Here is a 23,825-nt window from a genome sequence, read left to right as displayed (position 1 = left end):
TTGACAGACTAATTTCATTTTGAGTCAGATTCATAGTGTTTTTGTACAGTTAGTGTGTGCAGAGAAAGATGTGTTCTATTTTGAAATGAAGAGTTAGTATATATTTAACAAAGTGTATTTTTGAGAAGGAAATTATCCATTTGGCCAATTGTGTTTTGTAGGTGTGAGTCTGTGTTAAGAGTTTAGAAAAAGTATCTGAAGTATGGGTAGGCGCTTGTTAGCGATTGAAAAAAACTGTAATACAGGTAAGCTGTGTGTGCGGAGTACAATGGAGGGAGAGGAAAGAGTGAGAAGTAGAGGAGGCCGAGGAAGAGGACGTGGAGGGGAAGAAGTAGGATGAAGAGGACGACAAGGACAAGGAGGAGCAAGAGGAAGACGAGGAGGGGGGAGAGGAAGATGAGGGGGGAGAGGAAGGGTAGGAAGAGTAAGAAATAGAATTGCTGATGACATCAGAGCTACAATAGTGGACCATGTAATCAACCGTGGAATGACCCTGAGGGTAGCTGGCCAACGGGTCCAGCCTAACTCGAGCCGCTACACTGTAGCAAGCACCATAAGGACATCTTGAAATGAGAATCGGTGAGTACAGTCACTTCGCACAAAGATTTGTAGCACTGCCATATGCCAATGAGAAACACACCAATACCATTGATGTAAAAATACTGAAATTGTTACTTTACAGAGTTGCTAGATGACCAGATGCTGGGGCAGAGGAAGCATGTTCACTGCAGACCAAGTAACCCATATAGTCATTATGGCGATTGCAAATAATCCTATACTTGGAAATAAACACTTGTGTTTGTTTTGATGTGTTTGAATAAACACCAGTACTTGAAGTTTGGATCCCTCTATGCTTATGGATCTATGACAGAAGTATGAGCTCAAACTGACATAGCCTACCTTGTGCACAGAGAAAGCAAAAGCCAGATGTGTTTTGTATTCATACCATCAGTGTGCAGTTGGCGCATTGTGTGCTTAGTAGATGATGGCTTGTGTGTACTGTTTGATACGGAAACACCATTTTTACGAAGGTGTGAGGAGTTAATCCAGCTGTGTTTGCTTTTGCAAGAGAACTACAATGTTTTGATGATTGGGTGACAGGTTTTCTTATTTGTGTGAAGAGTTTTGCAAAATTAGCCAATAGTTACAAAAAATGTGCTTAAGCAATCAGAAAAAACTGTAATTGTGTGATAGACACATTTGTATTTGTGTGTGTCTGTGTGCGTTTGTGCCTGTGTGTGTGTGCATCTGTTTGTGTGTGTGTGTGCGTCTGTTTGTGTGTGCGTGCGTGTGTGTGTGCGTCTGTTTGTGCGAGTGTGTGTGTGCCTGTGCGTGTGTGCATGCGTGTGTGTGTGTATGTGCATGCGTGCGTTTGTGTGCATGTGTGTGTGTGCGTGCATGTGCGTCTGTTTGTGCGAGTGTGTGTGTGTGTGCCTGTGTGCCTGTGTGTGTGTGTGTGTGTGTGTGTGTGTGTGTGTGTGTGTGTGTGTGTGTGTGTGTGGTAGATGATTAAATCTTCATACTGTCCGAAAAACAACCATTTCCTGTCAGCACAAACACGCCACCATTGTTCCTACAGTGTGATGTAAGTTTGGGTCCCTGAACCAGCTTTACGTATTACAGTATTACTGCAAATATTCACACGTGACTTAATTTAAAAGTCGATGTAAAGTCTGATTTCTTATTTGTTTCCTGGAGAAACAAATGGAAACATAAACTGAAGGTTCGGTGAACGTCTCATTCAGAGCTGAACATTTATAGTGGATGCAGCGGTCAAGACAGAGAACTGAAAGAAAAATACAAAGCCACATCCTCATCTATGTTCAAGACATACAGGAAGAGAAACTATTAATAAAATGATAAAGAAACATTTATCTCAAAAGTTTGAGATTGGTTGCGTCATTTATCTTGTAAGGACAGTTACACAGAAGAAGGGAGAAAAGAGGAAGGACGTATCAGCTTTCAAAATCAGAACTTCCTGACTGATCAAACACGGCAAAGCAAGCGAGGTGACAAGACAGTTCAGAGTGCTCTGTGTCAGTTTGATGACTTTTCTCCAGAACAATGAATTTCCAGCCTCTTCTGCTCTGCTGCATCATATATGGTGAGATCTTTAATTCTTTAAGGGGCTTGTTTTAGGCACAAGGCCACATTTGATTGGTGAGACACTTGTTTTTATTCTTTCTTTTACTTTAGTCCAGTCTCTGTTCCATATGAGATCAAGATTCACAGTTTGTTTTTATCTTTTAAAGTTCAAAAGCTTTAAAATAGAGTAAAAACAAAGTGAGGACCGCTCCCTCTGTGCGTGTAGTGATGCGAGTTACTGCTATCAGGTGTCGCCTGTGCACGCTCCGTCTCCAGAAATCTTTCACACCTTCAGAAAATTGAAAAGAAGCACATAATGAAAGATTATTTTGTTTGCTTGCTACATACGTTTGTTAAAGCGAGCTGGCCGGTACGAGACGTGCGTCTGCTGTTTGCAGGTGTCTGTTTATAGAATAAGGAAATGACACAATTGACCTTGTTTTACAGCTCTCTCACCACACAGCCAGCACTCTGCACTGAACTAAAGACAAACTACAAACAATCTAAACTTGTCTCAGAGACGTTATCAAGCTTTATGTATTTTAGGACTAATAAAATTAACTAATCCGACAGCAGTAACTGTGAAAGGCTGAACGTTGCTCACTGTTGCTTCTGCTATCGTCACACGTTTCACTACCAGGTTACGTGTTTTGAGTATGCTTCTTCTCTTCCCAGCAGAGTTGTGTGGGCTCATCAGTGCACAGGTTATATCAGTAACAGGAACTGAAGGACAAGGCATCACAGTGCGATGCCACTTTTCTTTCTCTGGAAACAGGAAGTTCTTCTGTAAGGAAAATTGCAATCCAGGCAATGTTCTTATTGAAACATCTGAGGAAAAAGCACAAAAAGGCAAATATAGCATTGAATATGAAGGTACAGTGCATTCTCCTGTCCTGTTTGTGACCATCAAGCCACTGACCATGTCTGACGCTGGGCGTTACAAGTGTGGTCTGAGCAGTTTCTTTGGGAATTCAGAACAGGAGGTTAAACTCATTGTTAAAGCTGGTGAGTTTTATTAGATTATTATTAACATTTACCAGAAATTGACTTGTTTTAGGATATTTGAAAAATGAAAAGTTCACCTCTGTTTAACAGACGACGTTTCACTGTTGTTCACAGCTCCAACTACCAGCTCACCCAGCTCCACACCTTCGACCACTCTGTCTCAAGGCAGCGAAGGTAAGACGTGAGTTTAAAGGTGCAGAGCTTAAACTGTGTGATGCCTCAAAAACAACATTTTGTGCTGAAAAGCATAAAAATCCCAAGAAAATGCAGATATGTTCAGCAAGTGACTGCATGACAAACTCAAAATTCACAATCAGTTAATAAAACTTAATACATTTCAAAATGGACCTAGTCTGTTTCTAACAGCGGGGTCTTATAGCTCTTTCTCCATTAATGCCATCTTTCTTCTGATTGGTGGCTCGTCACATCCCTTCTCATTTTCCTCAGCCTCAGTCTCTGACACACGCTCAGAGCACTTCCTGCCTCTGGTTGTATGTGTTCCTGTGGTCGTTTTGGTGTTGGCAGCCGTTCTGTTCCTGCGCTGCAAGAAGAAGACACAGAGGAAGGTTGATGGTGAGTGTTCTCCAACTGCATGTTTATCATTTCTTTACTATGAGTTCAAATCAAGACTGTTGTTTGTCTCCGTTTCACAGGAGTAACCCTTGATTACAGAAACACAAAGGTACTGTTTATTTTTATTTATTGTTTTTACTGTCATTGTTGACCATGTGCACTATTTTTTTTCTTGAACCTAATCACTGTCTAAACCCAGCAGGAAAGTCAGGAAAGCAAATCCCTCCAACCATCAGCTGACAGGCTCAGTGCAGTAACACAGATTGTTTTAGATACTTGGAATAAAATGCATCCAAACCTAAAAGAAATCTGTCTGAACCTCAGAGAGTGTGAGAATGTCATTTATTTGTATCTCCATCTATACAGAAATGTATTCAGATTACCCCAAAGCAGAATCAAAGAGGGGTTTATTAGAAATGACATCCTCAGCTCTAAGCATATGTGAATGTATCTGTTGCATGAAATGCAGAGTAAACAGAACCACAGCAAAGGGTAGTTTCACCATGAAAGCAACATTACAAAGAGAAAAGCCGAGCTGGCAGCTCACCGTGCTGCCCGCGCATCATATCTCAGAGGGATGCCACGCCCGTGTAACTCACACATAGTTGTCACCACTAGATGGCAACACAAGCAGGATTATTTGAAGAGCTGGGCGGAGTTAAAGGAAACTTAAAGTTGTTAGGTGACGGCTGTGTGCGGACAGGGCTAGGACCCCAGATGCAGACTCCAGAGACAAACTTAAACCAAAACAGCTTTAATGCTGAACGCAAACATAACATAACTGGGAAAAACTCAAAATAAACTAACACCGGTGGACTGGCAAAACACACAGCAAAATAAACAGTAGATCACGACATGGACACAGAGAAACACAGGGCTTAAATACACAGAGGGAGCAATCAGGGAATGAATAACAGGAGGGAAACACAGCTGGGGCAAATCAGAACTGACGAGACAAAGGAAGCACAACCAGACACATTAACATCAGACATGGACTTCCAAAGTAAAACAGGAAACATAAACAGACTCACAGGCAAGCACTAAAACAAAGGGAACAGAGACGTGGGACCAGGGCAGACAGACACTGACTGGACGTGGAAATACAGCAGACAGGGAAGACAGCAACAAAGGAACACAGACAGAAAACCAAAACACTAAAACTCTAACCAAACCCCACCCAGAGGACCTTAACTTAAGAAAAACCCGTAAAGCAAAGCTAGAATATAAAGAAATAACAAAATCAAATAACCAAAAACACAAAACACTGGGTCACCGACCCAGGAACCCTAACAAAAGTCTGTTTAAGTTTCATTTCAGTGGAAACATTCTCACCCAACAAACTTTTAAAACTGTTGTTTCTATTTTCAGATTGAACCTTATGAAAACTCCGTTTTTCACACACGTGAAGACGCCATCTACGAGAGCCTCGATCCAATCAGGAGTGACCAGGACACAACCTACTCGACACTCTTACACACTCACACGATTCACAAGGGGATTCAAGAGTGATTACAAATATCGGTGAAAAACGGATGTTTTCTAAAGTTTTATACCCACGTGTATGATCACACGTCTTATAAAAATAAATAAATAAATAGAAGCTACATGTAGGTCATGGGCGTCAACCTGAGTTTGTGTTTGGGACACATGAGGAAGTGATATTCCTAAATACAACTTGGTCCACAGAAATGATCCAACACCCTCGTAAGCGTCAGCGCACCTGTTGGCACATTATGAAGTAATAGTGAGTTTGTGATTGGCCTCCTGTAACAAACACACTGGTGTGTGTACCGTCTGTGAAATGCGACTCTTACCTCACACTGAAATCGTTCCTTCTCTTACTGTGATTTTTTTACGTTTACTATGTTTATTTTTATTTTACTACTTTGTCCAGATTCTAAGCTTTCTTTCATGTTTTGATATTTTGAGTAGTATTACGTTCATTTTTATTTGATTTTATTATTTTAGTCTTAAGTCACCTTGACAAGGTTTCACATGCTGTCATTCATTACCCTGTATAATAAAAACTGTTGATTTAAAATCAAATTTCATTGACAGAAACAAACTGATTCTGAACTCGTCAGACAAAACAAATCAGCAAGTGACTCATATACAAGCAGGAAGGAGCGCACTGTCCTCAAAGACTAACACGCTCTTGTCTACGACGGTGTAAACGTGTAAGATGAAAAATGATTGAAAAATATCAAATATCAATGCTAAAATGTAAAAAAGCTTTAAAATGAAATTGCATTTAACTGAATATTAAGCTCAATGCTTTTTCTAGACTATTTAATGTGGTATCAGTGTCTCTTGGGGCGTCACAGAGGGGAACTCTAACACCCACCTCAGCTCAAACATGTGAAAAGTGCTTCCACATCCACCCAGCAGGTGTCACTGTTGACCAATAATTTCCTCCTGACTTGTTCAGCATTTGGTGTGCGTCTATTATACACACTCTAAAACTACATCCTTTACTTTGTTATGAATTTTACAGCATTTATAATATTTACAGCTTCTACAAAATGTGGATTTCAGGTTTTATTGTGATGGATGTGACGTGTGACGTCCACACTGTGAAAGTGTTCGCTTGGTTCGACAGAATATGATTTTCTTCACTCCCTGCACACATTCAGGTCCTTTGATAGAAGCACAAAGCTGACTGTGATCCTTTATTATCATATTTGGAAAACGGACCAGAACAACTGGGTACAGAGACCCAAAGGGTCATTAACAATTTAACAAAAACAACCGCAGAGAATAAAAAGTGGAACAAACTGGAGTTGTTTTGTGTCTCTTTCATCGTGGTGTCTCATAGATGTATGTTTGATTTATATTTAACTGTAACTGAGGCTCCTAACAGTCACACAGAACATGGTGTTAATTAGGAAGCAATAAAGGCAAAGCAGCTAAAGTTAGGCTAGTCTTTTTAGTCACATCTTGATGATGTCACTGACTTCTATCTTCCTGCTTTTGTTTCACAAGAGAGACGATCTGACTGTGGACACGTCAAACACAAAGAGCTGTTCCCTAAATGGGCATTATTACCTCTGATAGGAGCCAAAATATCCAAAATGAGCATCACTCGGCCTGCTGATCAACATTTTTCATAATATATCCACAGACAGTATGAAGTACTGAGCACACTGATGCGGAGCTGCAGACTCTTACTACACAACCACACTGCAGTGACAAAGTGACAAAGGCTTTAACTTCTTGGTGGAAACTAAAAGAAATTCAAACGTGTCAGCAAAACTCTTTTACCTGTTTTTTCCTTAATCTTAGCAGCATTATTTCTTTAAGATTCATTACTAAAGTAAATACATTTCTGTCAGCTGATAAATTAAAACAAACAGATGTCCAAATATATCAAAGAAAGCAGGAAACACGTTTTATTTCTCATTTGCCTTTTTATTTTATTTGAACACTTTCACACCTCTCACTGCTAAGAATGTACTTTACAGCACTTTAAGAATGACATCCAATAATAGTCCAGTACATCATTTTCATGCATTCTCTGTTGAACACCTGCACAGCGTCCAGCACAACGACGGACCTGCAGCTCGCTCCTGCAGGATAAACAACACAATCTATAAAATTTATAAAATTTTAACAACAATATGAGACTCAACATTTAACATGTATCAACCGTCAACATGAATAAACTGTTTACAAAAGTTATAACTTTAAAAGGTTTTCTGAGAAAGCGATTTACAAATGATGATCAGAAGACGGGTGTTGTGTAACGTAACCATGACAGCACAGATCACACAGCAGCTAGTAGTAGTATTGTAATCATATTTTACTCAGTATCAGTAAATGTTTGAGTAAATATGTATTGTCCTTAAACAGTGATGTCACTTCCTTCCTGGCGCTGCTTCGCACGTGAGGAGTTCATGAAGGACCAAAACCTTTCAGATCCATGAATCTTTACAGTTTTTAGTGTTTGTTTTTTATCATTTTGTAATCATTTCATTCATATAGTTTGTTATTAAATGAATTACTTTATTTATTTTTTATGTATAAAGTCTTGGAATTTTCACTCCTATTTCTTTCCAAACTGATTTGTTTTGAATGAACAACAATACATTTGGATAGATAAGTAGGCATGTCATATATCATACAGGGATAAATGTCGCTCATCCAATTGTTGGTGGCAGGAATATTGTTCCTATCGAGGGTCCACGGGGTCAGAAGCAGCGTCCACCCTGAACTGGCTGCCAGTTTATCACAGAGAGCTCTCACACCTGCGACCAGTGTGGAGGACAGACACAGCAAACATAAGGCTGACGGGGGGGTCCAACCTAGAATCTGCTTCATGTTCAGTAGCAACACGGACAGAAAGAAATAATGAATGTGAAAGAAAACGTTCATGTTTTCCTTCCTTTATTTGTGATGTTTTCAGTTTCAATCCTCCATAAACGTCTTCTGGCCTTTTTTTCTCTTAAAATTACACTTACAGTCATTTTGTCTTGATGGAAAAGTCTTAGCATGAGCACAAATTTGCTATTCACAGAAAAATGTGTAATTAACAGCGATGTGACTGTGCACCTGGTTGAAGGACCAGGAGATCAAACCTGTGCTTGTTTTCAGACTGTCACAGCCGAGGCCAGAACAGGACGTTTCTGTTTCCTTTCGAGGCTCATGCGTCCTCACGTGTATCTCTAATGAGTTTGAAGTGACGTCAGAAAGTGAAGAGGATTGTTAGCTTCATTCTCTGTTTGCACTCATCTCTGTTCTTTCCTTTTCATGCTCGGAGGATTCCTCCTCTGAGGCCAAATGCTTCTGTTTTAAGTCTCTCCTCTTCTTATCCACCTTTGTTTATAATTCTTTAAGTTTCTCTCTTTCTGGTGTGTTCATGTTTTTAACTCCACAAAGAAAGAGCGTTGAGCTTCTAGGTCCACACTGTGTGTTTCCATGGTCTCCTTGTTGAGGTCACACAGTAGTGACAGACAGCAGAGGGTTGTAAATTTTCTTTCCATCCGGTGACCTCGAGCCGTGAGCCAGCAGCTCCTGGATGGTGATCCAGTTGTCGAGAATGCGACGATTCCTCCTCTTTGTGATTTTCTTCTGGCTCAGCTGCAGGATGTTGCTGCTGGGTGAGTTATGCTGCACATTAAACTGGAGGCTCTGGGATAAATGGGGCTCTTCAGCGCCCCCTGTTGATGACAAAAGATCCCTGAAAATAAAAAGACTGATCAGTGCCTTCACGAACTTCACGTAATGAAGTAAATGTGTCATTTTCCTTCTTTTTCTCTATTTTGTTTTTGTGTAAACACTTTTTTAAGCCACTTGTGTACTGCACGATTGAGTCCTGTGGCTCTCACCAGTAGGTGGGAGCTGTTAAAATAAAATTAAAAAAAACTCAACATGCAGACACCTCAAACTTCTTTCTTTTCATACAACTGCACACATGAAGTTACTGTTTGAAGGGAATCCTGAGGAACTCGTCGGAGGGTCGGAGCCACAGATACGACATTTCAGCGCATAACAAAGTTACGCAACATTTAAAGCTACATATAAAATCAAAAAGCTGCACTGCAGTGTAATATCAGTATGTGTGTAATAGTACAATATGAATTATTCAGCGTGTTCATTACGTGTCCTCCTGTAATCTGCCGTCACTCATCAGTTGAGCACCGTGAGTTGGACCAATGAATTCAGACCTGTGATTTAAAAACATTGATTTGCAGCACCAGTGTCTCTATAATTATTTTGCGTAACGGGTTATCTACTTTGAAGGTATGTGAGGTTTCCGCTCTTCTCTCCTGACCTCTGACCCTTTAAATGTCTGTGCTGACAGGATTTCACAGGTGATCTCAAGGATCTCGGGTCTGTAATGGCTCACTGACCCACAAAGAATTCACCGTTTTAGTGTCTGTATTTACAGAAAACCACGATGGCCGTTTGACTGATGGATTGTTGGTCCGGATTAACGAGGATTTTCACACCAACTGTGCTGATGAATACAGAGGTGGGTAAACATGGCACAACGTTTTAAACATTAGTCAAAAGTAAATGTGTCATTTCACCACCATCATTTCTTCCGACAGACGACAGTTGAAAAGACCTCTGACAGTGATGAACTTCATGCTCTGAGGATAAATGTGGCACCTTTTATGTTTGCATCTGTAATAATGACTGAACTTCTGGGGTGTCGTTGTAGATTTCGCCCCGTACCTGTCTCCTCTCATGTAGTCCAGGCGGCTCTGCATCATGAACTCTCTTCTTCTTCTGTACTCTCGAGCTCTCAGCAGCTGCTGCTTCCTCTCCTCTTTGCTCCAGTATCGACCCTGTGCAGAGGACAGAAACCAGTTTAAAGCTGGTTTAATGAGACTTTGTCATGTTTATTGGGCTCAGAAGCAAAATATAAGGGCTAAAGTACTTCTGTTTTATGTAAACTAGGATTTAATGACAGTTGAAAACGATGTCACAGCATGTTTGTGGCGATGAATCGAGATTTGCTCGTCAGAAAACAAGTAACAGCACATACTGGACATACTTTTTGTTTGAATCTCAGCTCTTTTAGTCCAGTGACATGTTGTCATTAATGTTTGCAGACTCTACCTGTTTCATTTCACTGGCAGCGTCGTCGTCTGTCGTCATGCCGCTGCGTTCCTCGCGGATCTTCATGGCTCTGGCCTTCAGCAGACGATCTCTGACCGGCCGCTTGGCCACATAACGAGTCCCATCGCTGCGAATCTTTACCTGGACACGAAAAGAACACCTAGCATCTCATGTCAACGGAAGACCAGACATTTAAAGTTTCAGCTCTCTTTGAAATGTTTCTGTTGCTGCATGCTGCTGTTGGATCTCTTGCTTTTCTTCAGCCTTGAGTCTTTAAGCTGAATGTAGAAAGTTTATTTTCTATTGATTACGTAGCTCCAGTAGCTCAGTTGTCTTAAGCTGAAAATCATGTAAATCACTTGACATCATTTTCAGTGCTTTACAGTAGTGAACCATGTTAAACTGGGCCACAGTAGCTTCTGTATCATTTTGATGAACAACTAATTTCTTTTTTAGATTTTTTTGAATGTCCCGTCCAGCACTGTAGCAATCAAGTAGACCGTTACAGCTTTTGCTATACTGGTCCACTTGACTGACATATTTTATTTGACCTTTGTTATTATTGTTATTATTTATTTTTATTGTTTTCATTTGGACTTATTACAATTAGAACAGAGAAGACAGGGGACGGGGGGAAAGGAAAAAAGAGAGGTTGGGAAGAGAGTTAACAGAAGGAGAGCAAAAGAAAAATAGAGCAGAAGAAGGATGGAGAGAGAACAGACACTGACAACCTGCTTGATCACCTGCTGAGAGGAAAAAAAGAAACCACCAAAAAGAATAAAAACACAGCAGGGAAACAATTAATCTCTTTGCTGGCGATCATAATCAAAAACAACAATCTTGTAGTTGTTATTAAGGCCAGAGGGTTTTCTCAGACATCAAATGATATCCAGCCTTGTAGGAGAGGAACCTGTGATGAGTCCCTTGATATGCTGGACTGGTCATTTTGCAGCTACTCCACCAGTTTATTCTTTTCCCTTCAGTGCTATTGCACCGTTTACCTTCCACTCCATGCGCTGTGGAGACGCGTTTGGTGATGAGTGAGTCAGTCCAAGAGGTAAGGCCAGTCCTAACCGTGAGGCACCTGCACGGTGGTCCTCCAGGCCACAGGGGGCGCTGTTCACACTCCTGGGGCTTGCCGGCCCACTGCTGCCTGTGGCTACCCCCCTCTCCTCCCCGTCTGCCCTGCCGCTGTCTCTCACTCGGTCCAGGGGGTCCACCAGACCCTCGGAGGGCAGGGTCATGCAGCTCTGATAGCGCTCTAACGGTTTGCTGTGTCTGTGCTGCCTCCGGGTGAAATAGGGGCTCGACTCTGCACTTCCACCTTCAGGCCTGTAGGGGGCTCCACCTGCAGTCATAGAAGTGATGGAAATGATCATCAAAAACCAGAAAGAAGTTTTAGACGTTACCCACAAACATCAGTTTAAAGGAAAGTGTTCTTTAGCTCATATGCTTGTTTCTTCATTATAAACCTGTGGAAAGGCTCTTAAAATGACCCCGATATGCTTACAGAGAAAGATTATACCTGCTCTGGAGCTCCGCCCTCCATCAGCCATACCCCTCCTAGAAGCTGACCCCGTTTCTCTGGTCAGAGATCTGATGAAGGCAAAATACATCAAAATATCCACTATTATTAAAACATATCACAAAGGTCAATATGCATATGGAAATAGAAAGAACGCTCATTGCAGCAAAACCAACACCTGAACTTTGAAGGCGTAGAGGGGGTGGAGCTTGAGCCGTTTGCAAAGTTTCCATTGGAGGTTTCGTACTTCCTGTAGGTGCTCGGGGAGAAGGAGCAGCTGAGGTTTGAGTGACGCCGCTCTCTGTCTCGGTCCCTCCTGTGACGTCGAGGAGTGAGGGGGGAATTTAGAGGGGGGAGGCGACTGAGGGGGAGGAGCGGAGGTGGAGAGGTCAGGCGTCTGCCTCCTTCATCTTCATCCTCCTGAAGAGGCGGGATCTGCTCGGTGCTGACCAATGGCGTGCTCCGGCAGCTTTCCCCTCCGGTGTTGTAGGCACTGGTGCTGTCTTTGTCATCCGATCGCTCGCGCTCCGGGAGTTCGTTGATGGCTGACAACTCGTGGTGATGAGGATCGTCATTATCCTCGTTATGCAAATCTATAAGTTCAGAAATAGAAATGAATGAACTGTTAAAAATCAAAACTGCTTTGCTTTGTCTAATGACACCAAAGTAAACTGGATACATAAATGATGGCTTGTTGTTTTATCACAGTTTTTTTCCTAGTATAATTCTGTGTCATAATTCACATGTTTCCTAAAGACGTCCGGATGTTATTTGTTTCCTACCCTGGTGCTGGTTGTTACCTCCTTCAGAGGGTCCTGGTCGGCCCGCTCCACCTGCCACCGTCTCCTCCTCCATCATCCAGGCTTTCAGACATCTCTCCCTGAGCTGCTGCATCTTTTGCGCTCGGAGAATGTTGCGACACTTAAACTCCAGGTGGCGCAGCTCCTCCTCGATCAACGCCAACTCGTGCTCACTTGGCATCTCTTTGCTGTTCACGTCCACTACCGATTCAGAAGCTGTGCCTTCAGCTTCCTCTGCTGCCTCGTCCCCCTCCTCTCGGCCTTTAACTTCTGCTTCAGTGGTTTCCTTTTCCAGCTCTCTCCGGCGTCTTTCCAAATGTCTCTCATACTGATATTTGATCTCTAACAGCTCTTGGTAACGCTGGCACTCTTCCTCCGTCAGGCCCGGCATCATCATGGTCATTGTCAGAGGCTGGTGATGGTGGTGGTAATGCTGCAGGTTGGACATGAGGTGTAACATCAGATAGAGCTCATTAACTATGATGGTGTGTAACCACAAATACATGTATTGACAATCGGCTTTTTTATTCATGATAAATATGAATAATGATTTCATATTTTCTGAGGATACCCAAAATACAAAGTCTGGGTTTGGGTCCTTTCAGTGCAAAATAATCTACCAAAAACATTTATTAGTATGTTTTTAAATACTAAATCAATGGTGTATCCAATGACAGATCTCAGGAAATGTTGCTGAGATGTGTTGCGTGTAGTTTGTCAGCTGCTTCACAACTTAAATGTCAGAGAAATGCTTCAGATGTTTCTGACATGACAGATAGAATTCCCTTCATAGCTGCATTATGGTTGGTAACAGAGTACCATTATATCTGACAAGCACTGGTAGGTGTTTGCTTTTGCATTCCCATTTCAGTGGAAGTGTTGGTCCCATGGCTTGTTGCTATGAAACAACTCAAGAGTACCACTTCAGATAACAGCTTTGGGGGTTTCCTGGTGCAGCGTCACAGCTGAGCATGCAGTACATCCCACAGAGAGTCTGCCTGCATTATTAGGGACATCTTAAAGAAACATTTTATTATTCTGCAGTTTTTATAAATCTGTTTTCTTCCGCTTATACAACTCGGGGCCCAGCTACCATAGAGTGAGAGCACATCCTGGACAGGTTACCAGTCGGTCACAGAGTAGTCATTTCATAATGCACCATAGAAATCCCAAAGCCAACAGTGCAGGAGTCCATCAGAGTACTCTGATCCATGTCAGTGGTACTCAGTTTCAAGCCCATTGTTTCCTGCAGAAGTATTTTACAAACACCTGACAAATGATCGTGGTCTCCAGGGTAAGACAAACTGTCTGTGGCTGCACAGTTGTGCTGATGTATGTGACTGTTTTCAGACAAAGTGGATAGTACCAGGGTTAGAGCTTTTTATTTATTGACAATAAGTCAACAACATGATCACCTAATAGGATTTGAATTTAGTATACCTTATGGTGGTGATGGTGGTGAGGACTGTACGCTGCTGCTGCTGTTCCTCCTCCAGCTCCCCAGTCCAGACCTGGGAGAGAGTCAGAGCTGAGCTGGAGATCGCGCAGATGGAGGAAAGGAGGGGTGACGTCTCCTCGACCATGCCCAGGGCTGGGACCGAGGCCAGGACTTGGTCTAGGACTTGGCCTGGGTACAGAAATACGAGCAGAAAAACACTTAAAGTCAAATTGTAGCTTGTGAGTTTGTCATTTTTTTCTTAATAATTTGAATAAACTTTTTTTCTCTGGTACCTGGGGCTGGGTCCAGGTCTGAACTTCCTGGTGCTGCCTGGTGTGTTGGTGGTGTTGGTGTTACAGGCACTGGTCTGATCACCCAGCAGGTCATGTTCAGATGTATCCTCATAGCGGGTGCTGTCATCTGTCCGACCCACCCCGCTGTCCAGCTCCTGGCTGTTGGACAGCAGAGGTGCCAAGTTCAGCAGAGGAGGGAGGGGGACCGGTGGCTCTTTGTCGTCCTTCTCTCCTCGCTCGCCGTCCTCTCCTTCTTCATCCTCTTCATCTTCCACCTCACCGTCTCTGCCTCCCCCTGCTCCTCCTAAAGGAAAGGATGACCTGCCTTCTCCTCCTTGGTGGAGGCGGTAGTAGCCAGTATTATGAGAGGAGTTGAGAGAGCATGAAATGTGTGGGTTTGAAGGAAAGTCTGCTCCCTCTAGAGTCAGTTCCATGTCCTCCTCTGGATCGATGGGGTTTTCATTCTGGAAGCAAAGAGACACAAGCCAGTCCAGGTGAAAATGAACTAAAGAGGTCAAGAGCCATGCTGCAGCGAGACAAATCCTTTTGTAACAGTTTCTCAGGTTAGGCAACGATTTTCAGCACAGAGTGTTAGCTCAGTGTGCAGACTGTAGCTGAGGGTTAACAGGAGCTGCACAGCGTCACACATCACTGAGTACAGAGAGCTAAAAGTTACATTTCCCCACTAGTGTCAGTACAACAGAGTAGAAACGTGCTGCCAGCTCCATTCTTGGGTTATAATGGGAGTATTCTGTGGGAGCTGCTGTAACAGGTTTGTTGTTGACAAGAAAAATGAATTCATGTGACTTTAATGTGCTTTATTGACGCTGCAGATTTCTTATTAGAGAGCTCATGCATCAGTGTTTCCTTATGAAATTGATTTTTTGACTTTGACTAATGTCAACATTGTACTGTCGTCTGTTAAAATCTGCACACAGTACTGATTTGTTGAGTGTGTGTGTGTGTGTGTGTGTGTGTGTGTGTGTGTGTGTGTGTGTGTGTGTGTGTGTGTGTGTGTGTTTAAACCCTCACGCTTTCAGAGGCTTGGTTGTTTTGTCACTGTCTACATAAATTCTCATTGTTAGCTAAACACTATTAAATGAACACTGAAGTGTGTTGTGGCCCAGCGACTTACTCAAAACCCACATATGGATAAAAACATGGTGGAAAATAGTCTCTGCTGAAAAGTACAGAAACCAGCTGGTTAGGAAGGCCACCTGAAGATGGTAAATATTTATAATGAGAGATATTTCAGAGCTCCTAAAGTCTAAAAATGTATTTTATGTGATTGGACTGAAGAGGGTCTAATCCACTATGAGCCTTTATTTACAAGAGCTTGGACTTTTTGTGAGCATCTTGACAGAAGGAATATTTCACCTTCATTTTCCTCTGTTGATCCATTTCTTCCCTTTTCAGCTCTGAAACCCACTTTTTTCCCCTCCTGTGGCATTTTACGAGTTTTTATAGGGATTTTCTTTGTTTTTATCATTTATTTTTATCTTTTTATTGATTTATTTTTTATTCATTTTAAGAGGTGTGTTCATCTACTATTCTTTGTTTTATACAGTCATTATAAAAAGCTTTCATATTTGCACTGATGCCTGCGGCGTGTGACAGAGGCAAGAGGTAAATAGCTCCTCATCTGCAGGAATGTGATGGTCAGTAACTGTAGTGCTGACGGCAGCATCCAGATGTTTTATTCTGATTAGACAGATGGGTGTCAGAACTAAAGCAGCCATAGTTTGTCCATTGAATAAAAGAAAGTATTGCTTAGAATTTTCCAGAAAGATGAATCTTGTGTTTTGATCGTCTCTTTTCTTTGTCATATAAACTGGAGTCGGCTGTTATCAGTGGCTTTCTTAAACCTCACTCTGAACTTCCAACACTTTGAGCTTTTAGGTTTGTTGGACATGTGATCGTTTGTGCTGACAGCGTGTTGCTGTTTATTCCACAGTAGGAAGTGCGAAACAGGATGTTTGTGGATTCGAATGCTTTTATTGTTACGTAAGCTTTTTACATGATTTTACACACGAGTTACATGATGGTGGAATGAACTGCTGCATGCATGATATATGCAAAACATAAACGAAGACATGCAGATGTCATAAATGTGTGTGTTGGTAACTGAGTGACGGCTCACTCGTCTGGTTGATGTGAGTACACACACACACACTCTGTGAACATCATCCATAAGTATGTATGTGCAGGTGTGTTTGAGCTGACATGTGTGAATATGGTTGGCTGCCGTTCTTCCTCTGTCAGCAGATATGGACACACTGTGGGACCTGCTGTCATCCCAGAGACATTTATCATGGCTGTGTGTGTGTGTGTGTGTGTGTGTGTGTGTGTGTGTGTGTGTGTGTGTGTGTGTGTGTGTGTGTGTGTGTGTGTGTGTGTGTGTGTGTGTCCCAATGGCTGATACATTTACAGCTCAGTGATGATCAAAAGGAAACTAAAGGTTTTGCCTAATTCATGTGACCCTGAAACATTATATGGTGCATTTCATCATGATTGTAGCGAGACAGGAAAGGTCACCAGAGCTCCAGACTTAATATTTGAACAAAAAGATCAATTTACTGTCAACCCAGCTGTTGGGTTTCCATCTGCATTGGTCACAGACTGGTGGATAGAAGCAGCAAACACATATTGTTCCTGTTGGAGGAAACCAGGACTGTAAGCACGCTGTGAACTAGAATATGATTTTTATGAAGGTTTCCTCTCATGTCGGCCACCCACAGCAGCACAAGTGACAGAAAGTAGGTTAGTAAACTGGGCTGCAGGCGAGCTGAGTGATGAAACAGGAGCGACAGTGTTCAACCTGAAGTTACAGAAAAGGAAGGAAAGCACTGTTATTTATTTATTTACACACTGGTTGAATTAGGATTATTTTATTAACTATTGAGCAAATTCAGGTGGTTGAAGAGTCTGACTAGGATGCATTATGGACACAACACCAGGAAAGACCGAGGAGGGACTGGATAGATGATGAATCAAAGTTTGTAGGATTCATCCTCTGGGGACAATTTAGTGCCCTTCAGTGTTTTTAAACACAGTTAGGACCTTCATCAGTGTTAAAGAGGACTAGTATTCATCAGTAGAAGTATGTGCACTTCTTTAGGAGGCTGGTTGAATGGTGTTGCTACCTCTATGTCGGGCCTGGCCAGAAGCAGGGAGAAGTTGATGCTGTCCTCTCGGGTCAAAATGGCCACGGCTTCCTCCCTGTTCTGAATATCCATGCCGTTAATCTGGAAGAGAAGAGAGGAGTTATTTTAGAATCATTAGAAGGAATAAAAAAGGTAGCTGTCTTTTTTTTAAACTAGTCTTTTGTTTAATGTTTTCTTATTTTAAAATACCCACACTGGTGGATTTCCCACACTTGTAGGGAGACAGCACATCTGTTTTAAAGGGCCTTCCTCCCTGTGGGGATGGATGTCATGGGAACTGGTGCTTGCATCATCTGTCCACAGCAGGATTACCATGATGATGGTGCTGCTGTTCTATTCTTATCACATCGCAGCTTTACCTTTAGCCCGACACTGTTTTCACAGGGTCGTGAGTCGGCGGGTTGAGAGTAGAAATGTCAGGAAGATAAATTTTATTCATATTTGGCTTTGACAGGCAAACTCTGAGAACAGTCAGATGTTAAAAGGCTTAATTAAACTTCCACTTAAGTCACCTCAGACAGTAAAGTGGTTGAGAGTACTACTACTCAGTCTTTGTCACATGTAATGAATTTTGAATTTTGTATCTCTTTACATTTTTTGGAGGAAAAATCCGAAATTTCACCCGTCCATCTGCAGCACTCATGTTCTCATGCTGTTACTTGTTCTCTTAGGTTTAGAACTAATAGGAGGGAGGTATGGGGTCTTCACACACCCCCGTTCTATGCTAGCCATCGGGGCGGGGGGGCTGGGAGGAGATGTTAGCTGTCCGATTGGCCTCCCTGCTGCTGCGGAGCCTGGGACGGTCTGCTTGCCTCCACCCCGGGGGGAAGGGTAACATCTCTTGGGTCTGGGTTCTGTTTCCCCCTCTGGGGGCGAGGGTACCTGGACCCGGGGTATAGAGTATGTTTGGGGAGTGTGATTGTGTGTACATGTCCATTTATGTCAATCCTTACGTTGGGTGAGTGCTGAGTGTTTGTATATGTGTGCATGAGGGTGGGAATGCATGTTTGTGTCTGTGTCTGCCTGTTTGTCTGTGTCTATATGTCAGGTCGGGTCTTAGACTCCACCTCTCTGGGAACTCCCAGGCCCTCCAAGGCCTATCTCCCCTCACCACACTCCCTGCCGGTGACTGATGCCCTCAGAGGTCGGTGCGTTGGTGGTTCTTGGTGTCCGGGGCTGGGCGCTCAGGTATGTACCGGCTCACTCCCGGTGGCTACCTGGCGGGGCCTGGCGCCTGTTGCTCGGTCAGGCCTCCTCCGGGGTGCGGGGGGCCCTCCCGCAGAGTGAACTGTGCCTGCGGCTCGGTTCACTCTGGCACAGCTGGCTGCTGGCAGAGCCGGCGGGCACGCCGGTGCAGGTCCCTCTAGCTTCTGCTCGGTGGCTCCTGGGTGACCCCTCGTCTGGGGATCCTCAGCTCTTCCCATGAGGGTGGCACGATGCCCCTCCGGTGGTCCTCCTTGGGCTCTCGCACTCTGGGGCCTCTGGATGTCTGGGGCCTGGATCTCCTCCATGCCTGCTTCATGCCCTGGGGGACGGGGCTATGGCGCCCTACATTCTCTTGCAGACCATTACATGGGGAAACCATTTGAATACAAGCACTGATCCACACAGGTGTGCACACGGGTGTTCACTGCTCGTAGACTTAAATTACACCTTTCTTGGCTGCTACTTCAAAGCACATTGTGCGCTGATGGGCACGACAGTAGAAAACGTTAAAGGCAGGCTGTAAGCTCCCATCCAATCAGAAGGTACGGGGAATTCACTGTGCAGTATCACATATGAGGCTGTGGAGTTTGGGGGTTTCCCATGAAGAGGAAATCTAAATCAGCATTAAGGATTCAACAATGATAAGCAGACAGTAGCTTCAGTGTGAGGTTTTCATTAGTTAGCACTCCGTAAAGCATGAAGAACCACACACACGTGAAACGGATCAGCCACAGACTCCATGTGCTTAAAGCTCCTGCAGACGGCCCAACCTCACGGTAGCCTAACAGTGGTTGGTAAAGTAGTGACGGCAGCCTGGGCATCAATACGCCATCAAGCAGGTCGTTTTAAGCTCCGAGTTTGTAGGTGACGTGTTTGTGTTTTTTCTATTTATACCATTTTCATTTGACAGCTTTTCAGATTGCAGTGTCCTTCTCATTTCCTTTGTTGGTCTGCTCTTGTCCTGTAGTTCCTGTTTGTCCTGTTTTTTGATTCCCCTACTGCGAGTCCCGTTTTCACTTAAAGCACGAAGCTGTCCTCGCTCGTCTTCTCTGGGATCCTTCTTCCTGTTTTCACATTTCAAAACTTGACATCAGGCTTTCACACCTTCTTCTTTCTCCTTCCTGCATCATGTTGGCAGCAGGAGCTGACTGTTTGTTATTTAAGTCTATATTCACTCTGTAACAGATTACAAACAACGTCTAACTCAAATTTGGTTCCTTTTTAGTCTGGACTCGAGGTTAATTACCTTTATTTTACTGCGTCTCACCATCACTGTGTTTTAGAGCAGCTGTTTCATATGCACAGCGTTTCATGCACAAGAACTATAGAATGAGATACATTAAGATTGACTGCCAGCTGTGTTATGCCAGTCTCTATTCTCTGACAAACAGAGAGGAACTGTTGGGGTGCCTGGGTTGTCGACCCAGAGTTCTGAGTGTTCATTATTAAATGACAAAGAAAGTCGCCTTGATGCGACTTTTGTTGTGATTTGGCGCTATGTAAATAAAATAGAATTGAATTATTATTGGACTTTGATTTTTGCTTTGTTTATCACTTCCAGTCGTTTGGTTTCTTTGTCACAGTTGTGTTTTCGGGTTCTGTTCTGTTGCTGTATCTCTGTGTCGGTCTACGTCTCTGTTCCCTCTGTTGCAGTGCCTGCCTGTGAGTCTGTGTTATGTTTCCTGTTTTACTTTGAAAGTCTGTGTCTCATGTTAATGTGTCTGGTTGTGCTTCCTTTGTCTCGTTAGGCCTGAGTTGCCCCAGCTGTTGTCCCTCCTGTTACCCTTTCCCTGATTGCTCCCTCTGTGTGTTTAAGCCCTGTGTTTCTCTGTGTCGCCATCTATCCTTATCTTGCTGTGTGTTCTGTTTGTGTAAGTTTACCTTGGAGTCTTAGTTTTGGTACCTTTTTGGAGTTCAGCATTAAAGCTGTATTTAAGTTCACCTTTTGTCTCCGAGTGTCTGCACACAGCCTTCAGGAGCAGCGGTGGAAGCGCAGGGTGACATGTTGTCTCCCCCACCATTTCTCTCTGGCAGTCTATTTTTAGGGAAGCAGTAACTGGGCTGCTGACAGCTCGCTCTGATTGGACAGAAGTGTCCCAGGGGTCGCAGGTATAAATTTACATAGTTCGATCTGAGTCTGTTTTAACCCTCACAGTCATTAAATCTGGGAGAGGACACGTTTGTGCTTTATTTCTGGAGGACGTGTTTTTGACTTACCTGAAGGACGAAACTCAAAATTTCAAATCAGTTAAAAACAACACCTGTGTTTATTAATAACTGTGCTCTGTAGAAAGTGTGGAAGTGTTTCTTAATCACCTCCCTTTTGTTTTGAGTCTGCGTACCTGCAGTATTCGATCGCCCTCTCTGATGCGTCCGTTCTTGGCTGCGATGCTGTTTGGATTAACCTCGCATGAAAGTGAGAAGTGATACATTACCTCATAAGTTAGGAAAGAGATGCATTAATAATAAATTAATAAATACATGAGTAAGTCACTATAGGCTGGCCTAATTAATAGAAATTAGGAGAGGCTGGTTCTAAGAAGTAATGAATGAAGTCATTAAATGGATGCATTAAATGAGCGGTAACACTGTAGAACACCGTGAATAAGGCGCAGGTACCCTGTACTTGCAGGCAGCAAGTCAGGTTTTAGCAGGAAACAATAAAATAATTACGCTGTTAGACCACATGTACCCTGTGATTATGCACAGTTTTGTTTTTAGTTTTACAGGAAACAATAAAAGAATAACAAAAAAATAACATTTTAAGCACTGGGTCATTTCATGGTAAATTTCCAGAAAATCAAGCAATATTTCCCCATTTTACATCTCATGTACCCTGTAAAATCATAAGTACAGGATACTAGAACCTTAGTCACTGCATAACACAAAGCACACCATAGAAACTACAGGATACTTACAGTGTACTTGTTTTATTGTTTTCTGCAAAAGCCTGACTTGCTGCCCTCAAACTGCACATAAGTACAGGGTACTTGCACCTTATTCAAGGGTTGTGTTATAAAGTGTTACCAAATGATGTACAGAAAAACTACTAGAGTGAGTTTAGAGAGTGAATTAGTAAATGCACTAATGACTTTCAAATAAAGGGCTAAAAGAAGATAGGTTCCTGTCTCCTGTTACCTCCCCAACATAAATGCCAAGATCCTCCTCATCATCCGTCCTGTAGCAGACCGTCAGACCCAGCTTCTCCTGCTGGCTGGACTTGTACAGCTCCACCTCCTGCAGGAAACACAGGTAACACTGTTAGATGCTTCCTGGTGAGCCTCGCAGCTCTTCACGTAGCTTTGTTTGTTTGTTGATTCTGCAAGTGTGAAGCAGCTATTATCATGAATATTATCTGAGTGGCTCCCGTCTCCTTTACAGCTCAGTGTAAAGCTGAAACGGTCCAACATGAAAAATCTCACTGCTCTTTGTATCTGAACATTTGAAAAACCGTTGAGGCTCTCAGTCCATCCACTCTAACAGAGACCCAAATGCTTTTCTAAAGTTACTGACCCATAACCTGAAACTTCACACAGACCTGATCAGATAAAGTTTGTGTTGTCTGTTCTTTCACTGTATTTCATACGCTGACACACAGAACTTGCTAATAATTGATACGTGACAAATATGTTGAAGGGTGAGAGCATCCATGTTTGTGAGGGGAACAAGAGGGCAAATAAAAAGGTTAGGAGCGATAATGAGGTCAGAGAAATGGGATAAAAACGATTAAAATGTCTGATCGAACTGACTTTGAACAGAAACCTTATTGAAGGATAAAACTGAGCAGACAGAGCAAGTGAGCGCTCTTCAAAGACCACCGCAAACCATCAATAATAGGATGAGGCTTGTAAAGACCAGTTAAGACCATCATATATCCAGCAATCACCTCACTGGTTTTAGCTGGAGGGCATCAACAGAGGAAATGGACAGAGAGGAGAAGGTGATTTAGGAAGGAAATGAAGGATGAAATTCAAGGAAGGCAATTAAATCTGGAGATAAGGATGTAAGTAAGGGGGCACGCTATCTAACGATTGTAATTTGAAGAACTGAATGACAGAGGAAGTCTCTGATATACCAGCTGGAAAAGACGTTTCCACTTTGCTGACCTCTCTAATGACCAAACTGTCATTTGTCTGAGGAAACAGTCAAACCAGTGAAGCAGAAACAAAGAAAAGCGTCCATTCAGCCTAAAACAGCGGCTCATTAGTCAGTCACACCAAAAATATGACGGATCTGACCTTTACTCACAAAATAAGTCATTTTGTTTCAGTCCTGCTCTCGATGGCCTGATTGTTGCTGCACAGGTATAAATGTCTGAATTCTTATATTTTTTACTTCAAGTGATTTTTTTCGTCTCTGACATCTTCCTCGTCTTTTTTCATGCTCCCTTTAAAAGAATGATCATTTAACTGGTTCCACCATGAGAAAAGGACAATGCAAAAATACTAAATCTGATACTGATAAATATTATACACAAGTTAATTTCATAAATTAAAAACAGACTAGTATCAGAGTACTAATGAACTACACCGCAGTCATGTGAGGCTGAGGTCAGCAGGGAGGAGGCTCAAAGGCACACTGGACAGGGATGGGAGCAGCTCGGTGTCCCACCAGAACAGCTGGAGGCGACTGCTGAAACCCGTCCTGGATGAGCAACAGAAAATGTGGATCGATGGAAATGTCGCCCACAAAGGTGCATGCAGAGTGAGCGCAGTAGACAGTTTAGTTTGGACTCAAATAGAGAGTGTGCTACTTTAAGTCTTAATATGCATCAGTTGTGCAAAATTATCTCCAGACCAACGAACAAAGATTTGTCTCGGAGACGTAAACTACCGTCTCCTACGCTGCAGTCAAATTCATCCACTGTGTGGCTCATATGGATCAAATTAAAATGTGAACACAGCCAGGCCAACCAATGTGTTTCAGTCTTATTCTGGATATCCTTCACATGCAGTGAAACAGTGAATGGTATCTTCTGTCTTGCTTTCACAGGGGAGACACGTGATTGAAAATGCATGAAAATTGAGTCTTTGCTCTGAGCTGACATGATGAACCACAGCTGGGAGCCCTGCTTTATATTCCAGACATATTCATCAGGATAAGTGACTTGCATGTGGCTTTGTGCATATATTTTTCATGGAGTCAGAAATTTGCCTCTGGGTATGTGGAGGT

At 42.8% G+C, this 23,825-nt stretch overlaps 2 protein-coding genes across 3 annotated transcripts in view; one reads left to right on the top strand and one right to left on the bottom strand.

The window, feature by feature from the left end:
* Positions 1 to 1,902: 1,902 nt before the first annotated feature.
* On the top strand, positions 1,903 to 6,420 carry LOC101486566 (CMRF35-like molecule 8). The gene is made up of 6 exons (XM_012923662.4): positions 1,903 to 2,104; positions 2,764 to 3,090; positions 3,205 to 3,264; positions 3,538 to 3,663; positions 3,744 to 3,772; positions 5,032 to 6,420. Exons 1-6 carry the CDS (start codon positions 2,065 to 2,067, stop codon positions 5,170 to 5,172), a joined length of 723 nt encoding a protein of 240 aa, XP_012779116.3. The 5' UTR covers positions 1,903 to 2,064; the 3' UTR covers positions 5,173 to 6,420.
* A 647-nt stretch (positions 6,421 to 7,067) lies between these two features.
* LOC101466206 (PDZ domain-containing protein 4) overlaps positions 7,068 to 23,825 on the bottom strand; it is a 48,513-nt gene continuing 31,755 nt past the window's right edge. For both annotated transcript variants that reach the window (XM_004567551.3, XM_076878448.1), the window contains 12 exons: positions 21,792 to 21,890; positions 20,996 to 21,058; positions 17,427 to 17,528; positions 14,284 to 14,747; positions 13,993 to 14,179; positions 12,553 to 12,985; positions 11,931 to 12,345; positions 11,753 to 11,823; positions 11,229 to 11,575; positions 10,228 to 10,368; positions 9,841 to 9,953; positions 7,068 to 8,839 (listed from right to left, as the gene is read on the bottom strand). In XM_004567551.3, coding sequence (XP_004567608.3) covers positions 8,596 to 8,839; positions 9,841 to 9,953; positions 10,228 to 10,368; positions 11,229 to 11,575; positions 11,753 to 11,823; positions 11,931 to 12,345; positions 12,553 to 12,985; positions 13,993 to 14,179; positions 14,284 to 14,747; positions 17,427 to 17,528; positions 20,996 to 21,058; positions 21,792 to 21,890 — 2,679 coding nt within the window. In that variant the 3' untranslated portion in view covers positions 7,068 to 8,595. The remainder of the gene's footprint in view (positions 8,840 to 9,840; positions 9,954 to 10,227; positions 10,369 to 11,228; positions 11,576 to 11,752; positions 11,824 to 11,930; positions 12,346 to 12,552; positions 12,986 to 13,992; positions 14,180 to 14,283; positions 14,748 to 17,426; positions 17,529 to 20,995; positions 21,059 to 21,791; positions 21,891 to 23,825) is intronic.

The sequence above is a fragment of the Maylandia zebra genome, linkage group LG20, assembly GCF_041146795.1.
Source record: "Maylandia zebra isolate NMK-2024a linkage group LG20, Mzebra_GT3a, whole genome shotgun sequence".
Classification (NCBI taxonomy): domain Eukaryota; kingdom Metazoa; phylum Chordata; class Actinopteri; order Cichliformes; family Cichlidae; genus Maylandia; species Maylandia zebra.
This window is presented reverse-complemented; position numbering and strand designations above follow the sequence as displayed.

Bases quoted from the DNA above. Each gene is read 5' to 3' on its own strand.
- LOC101486566 (XM_012923662.4), top strand. From the start codon at position 2,065: ATGAATTTCCAGCCTCTTCTGCTCTGCTGCATCATATATG. The intron at 3,091-3,204 runs GTGAGTTTTATT...TGTTGTTCACAG, and splicing joins TAAACTCATTGTTAAAGCTG to CTCCAACTACCAGCTCACCC. The intron at 3,265-3,537 runs GTAAGACGTGAG...CATTTTCCTCAG, and splicing joins TCTGTCTCAAGGCAGCGAAG to CCTCAGTCTCTGACACACGC.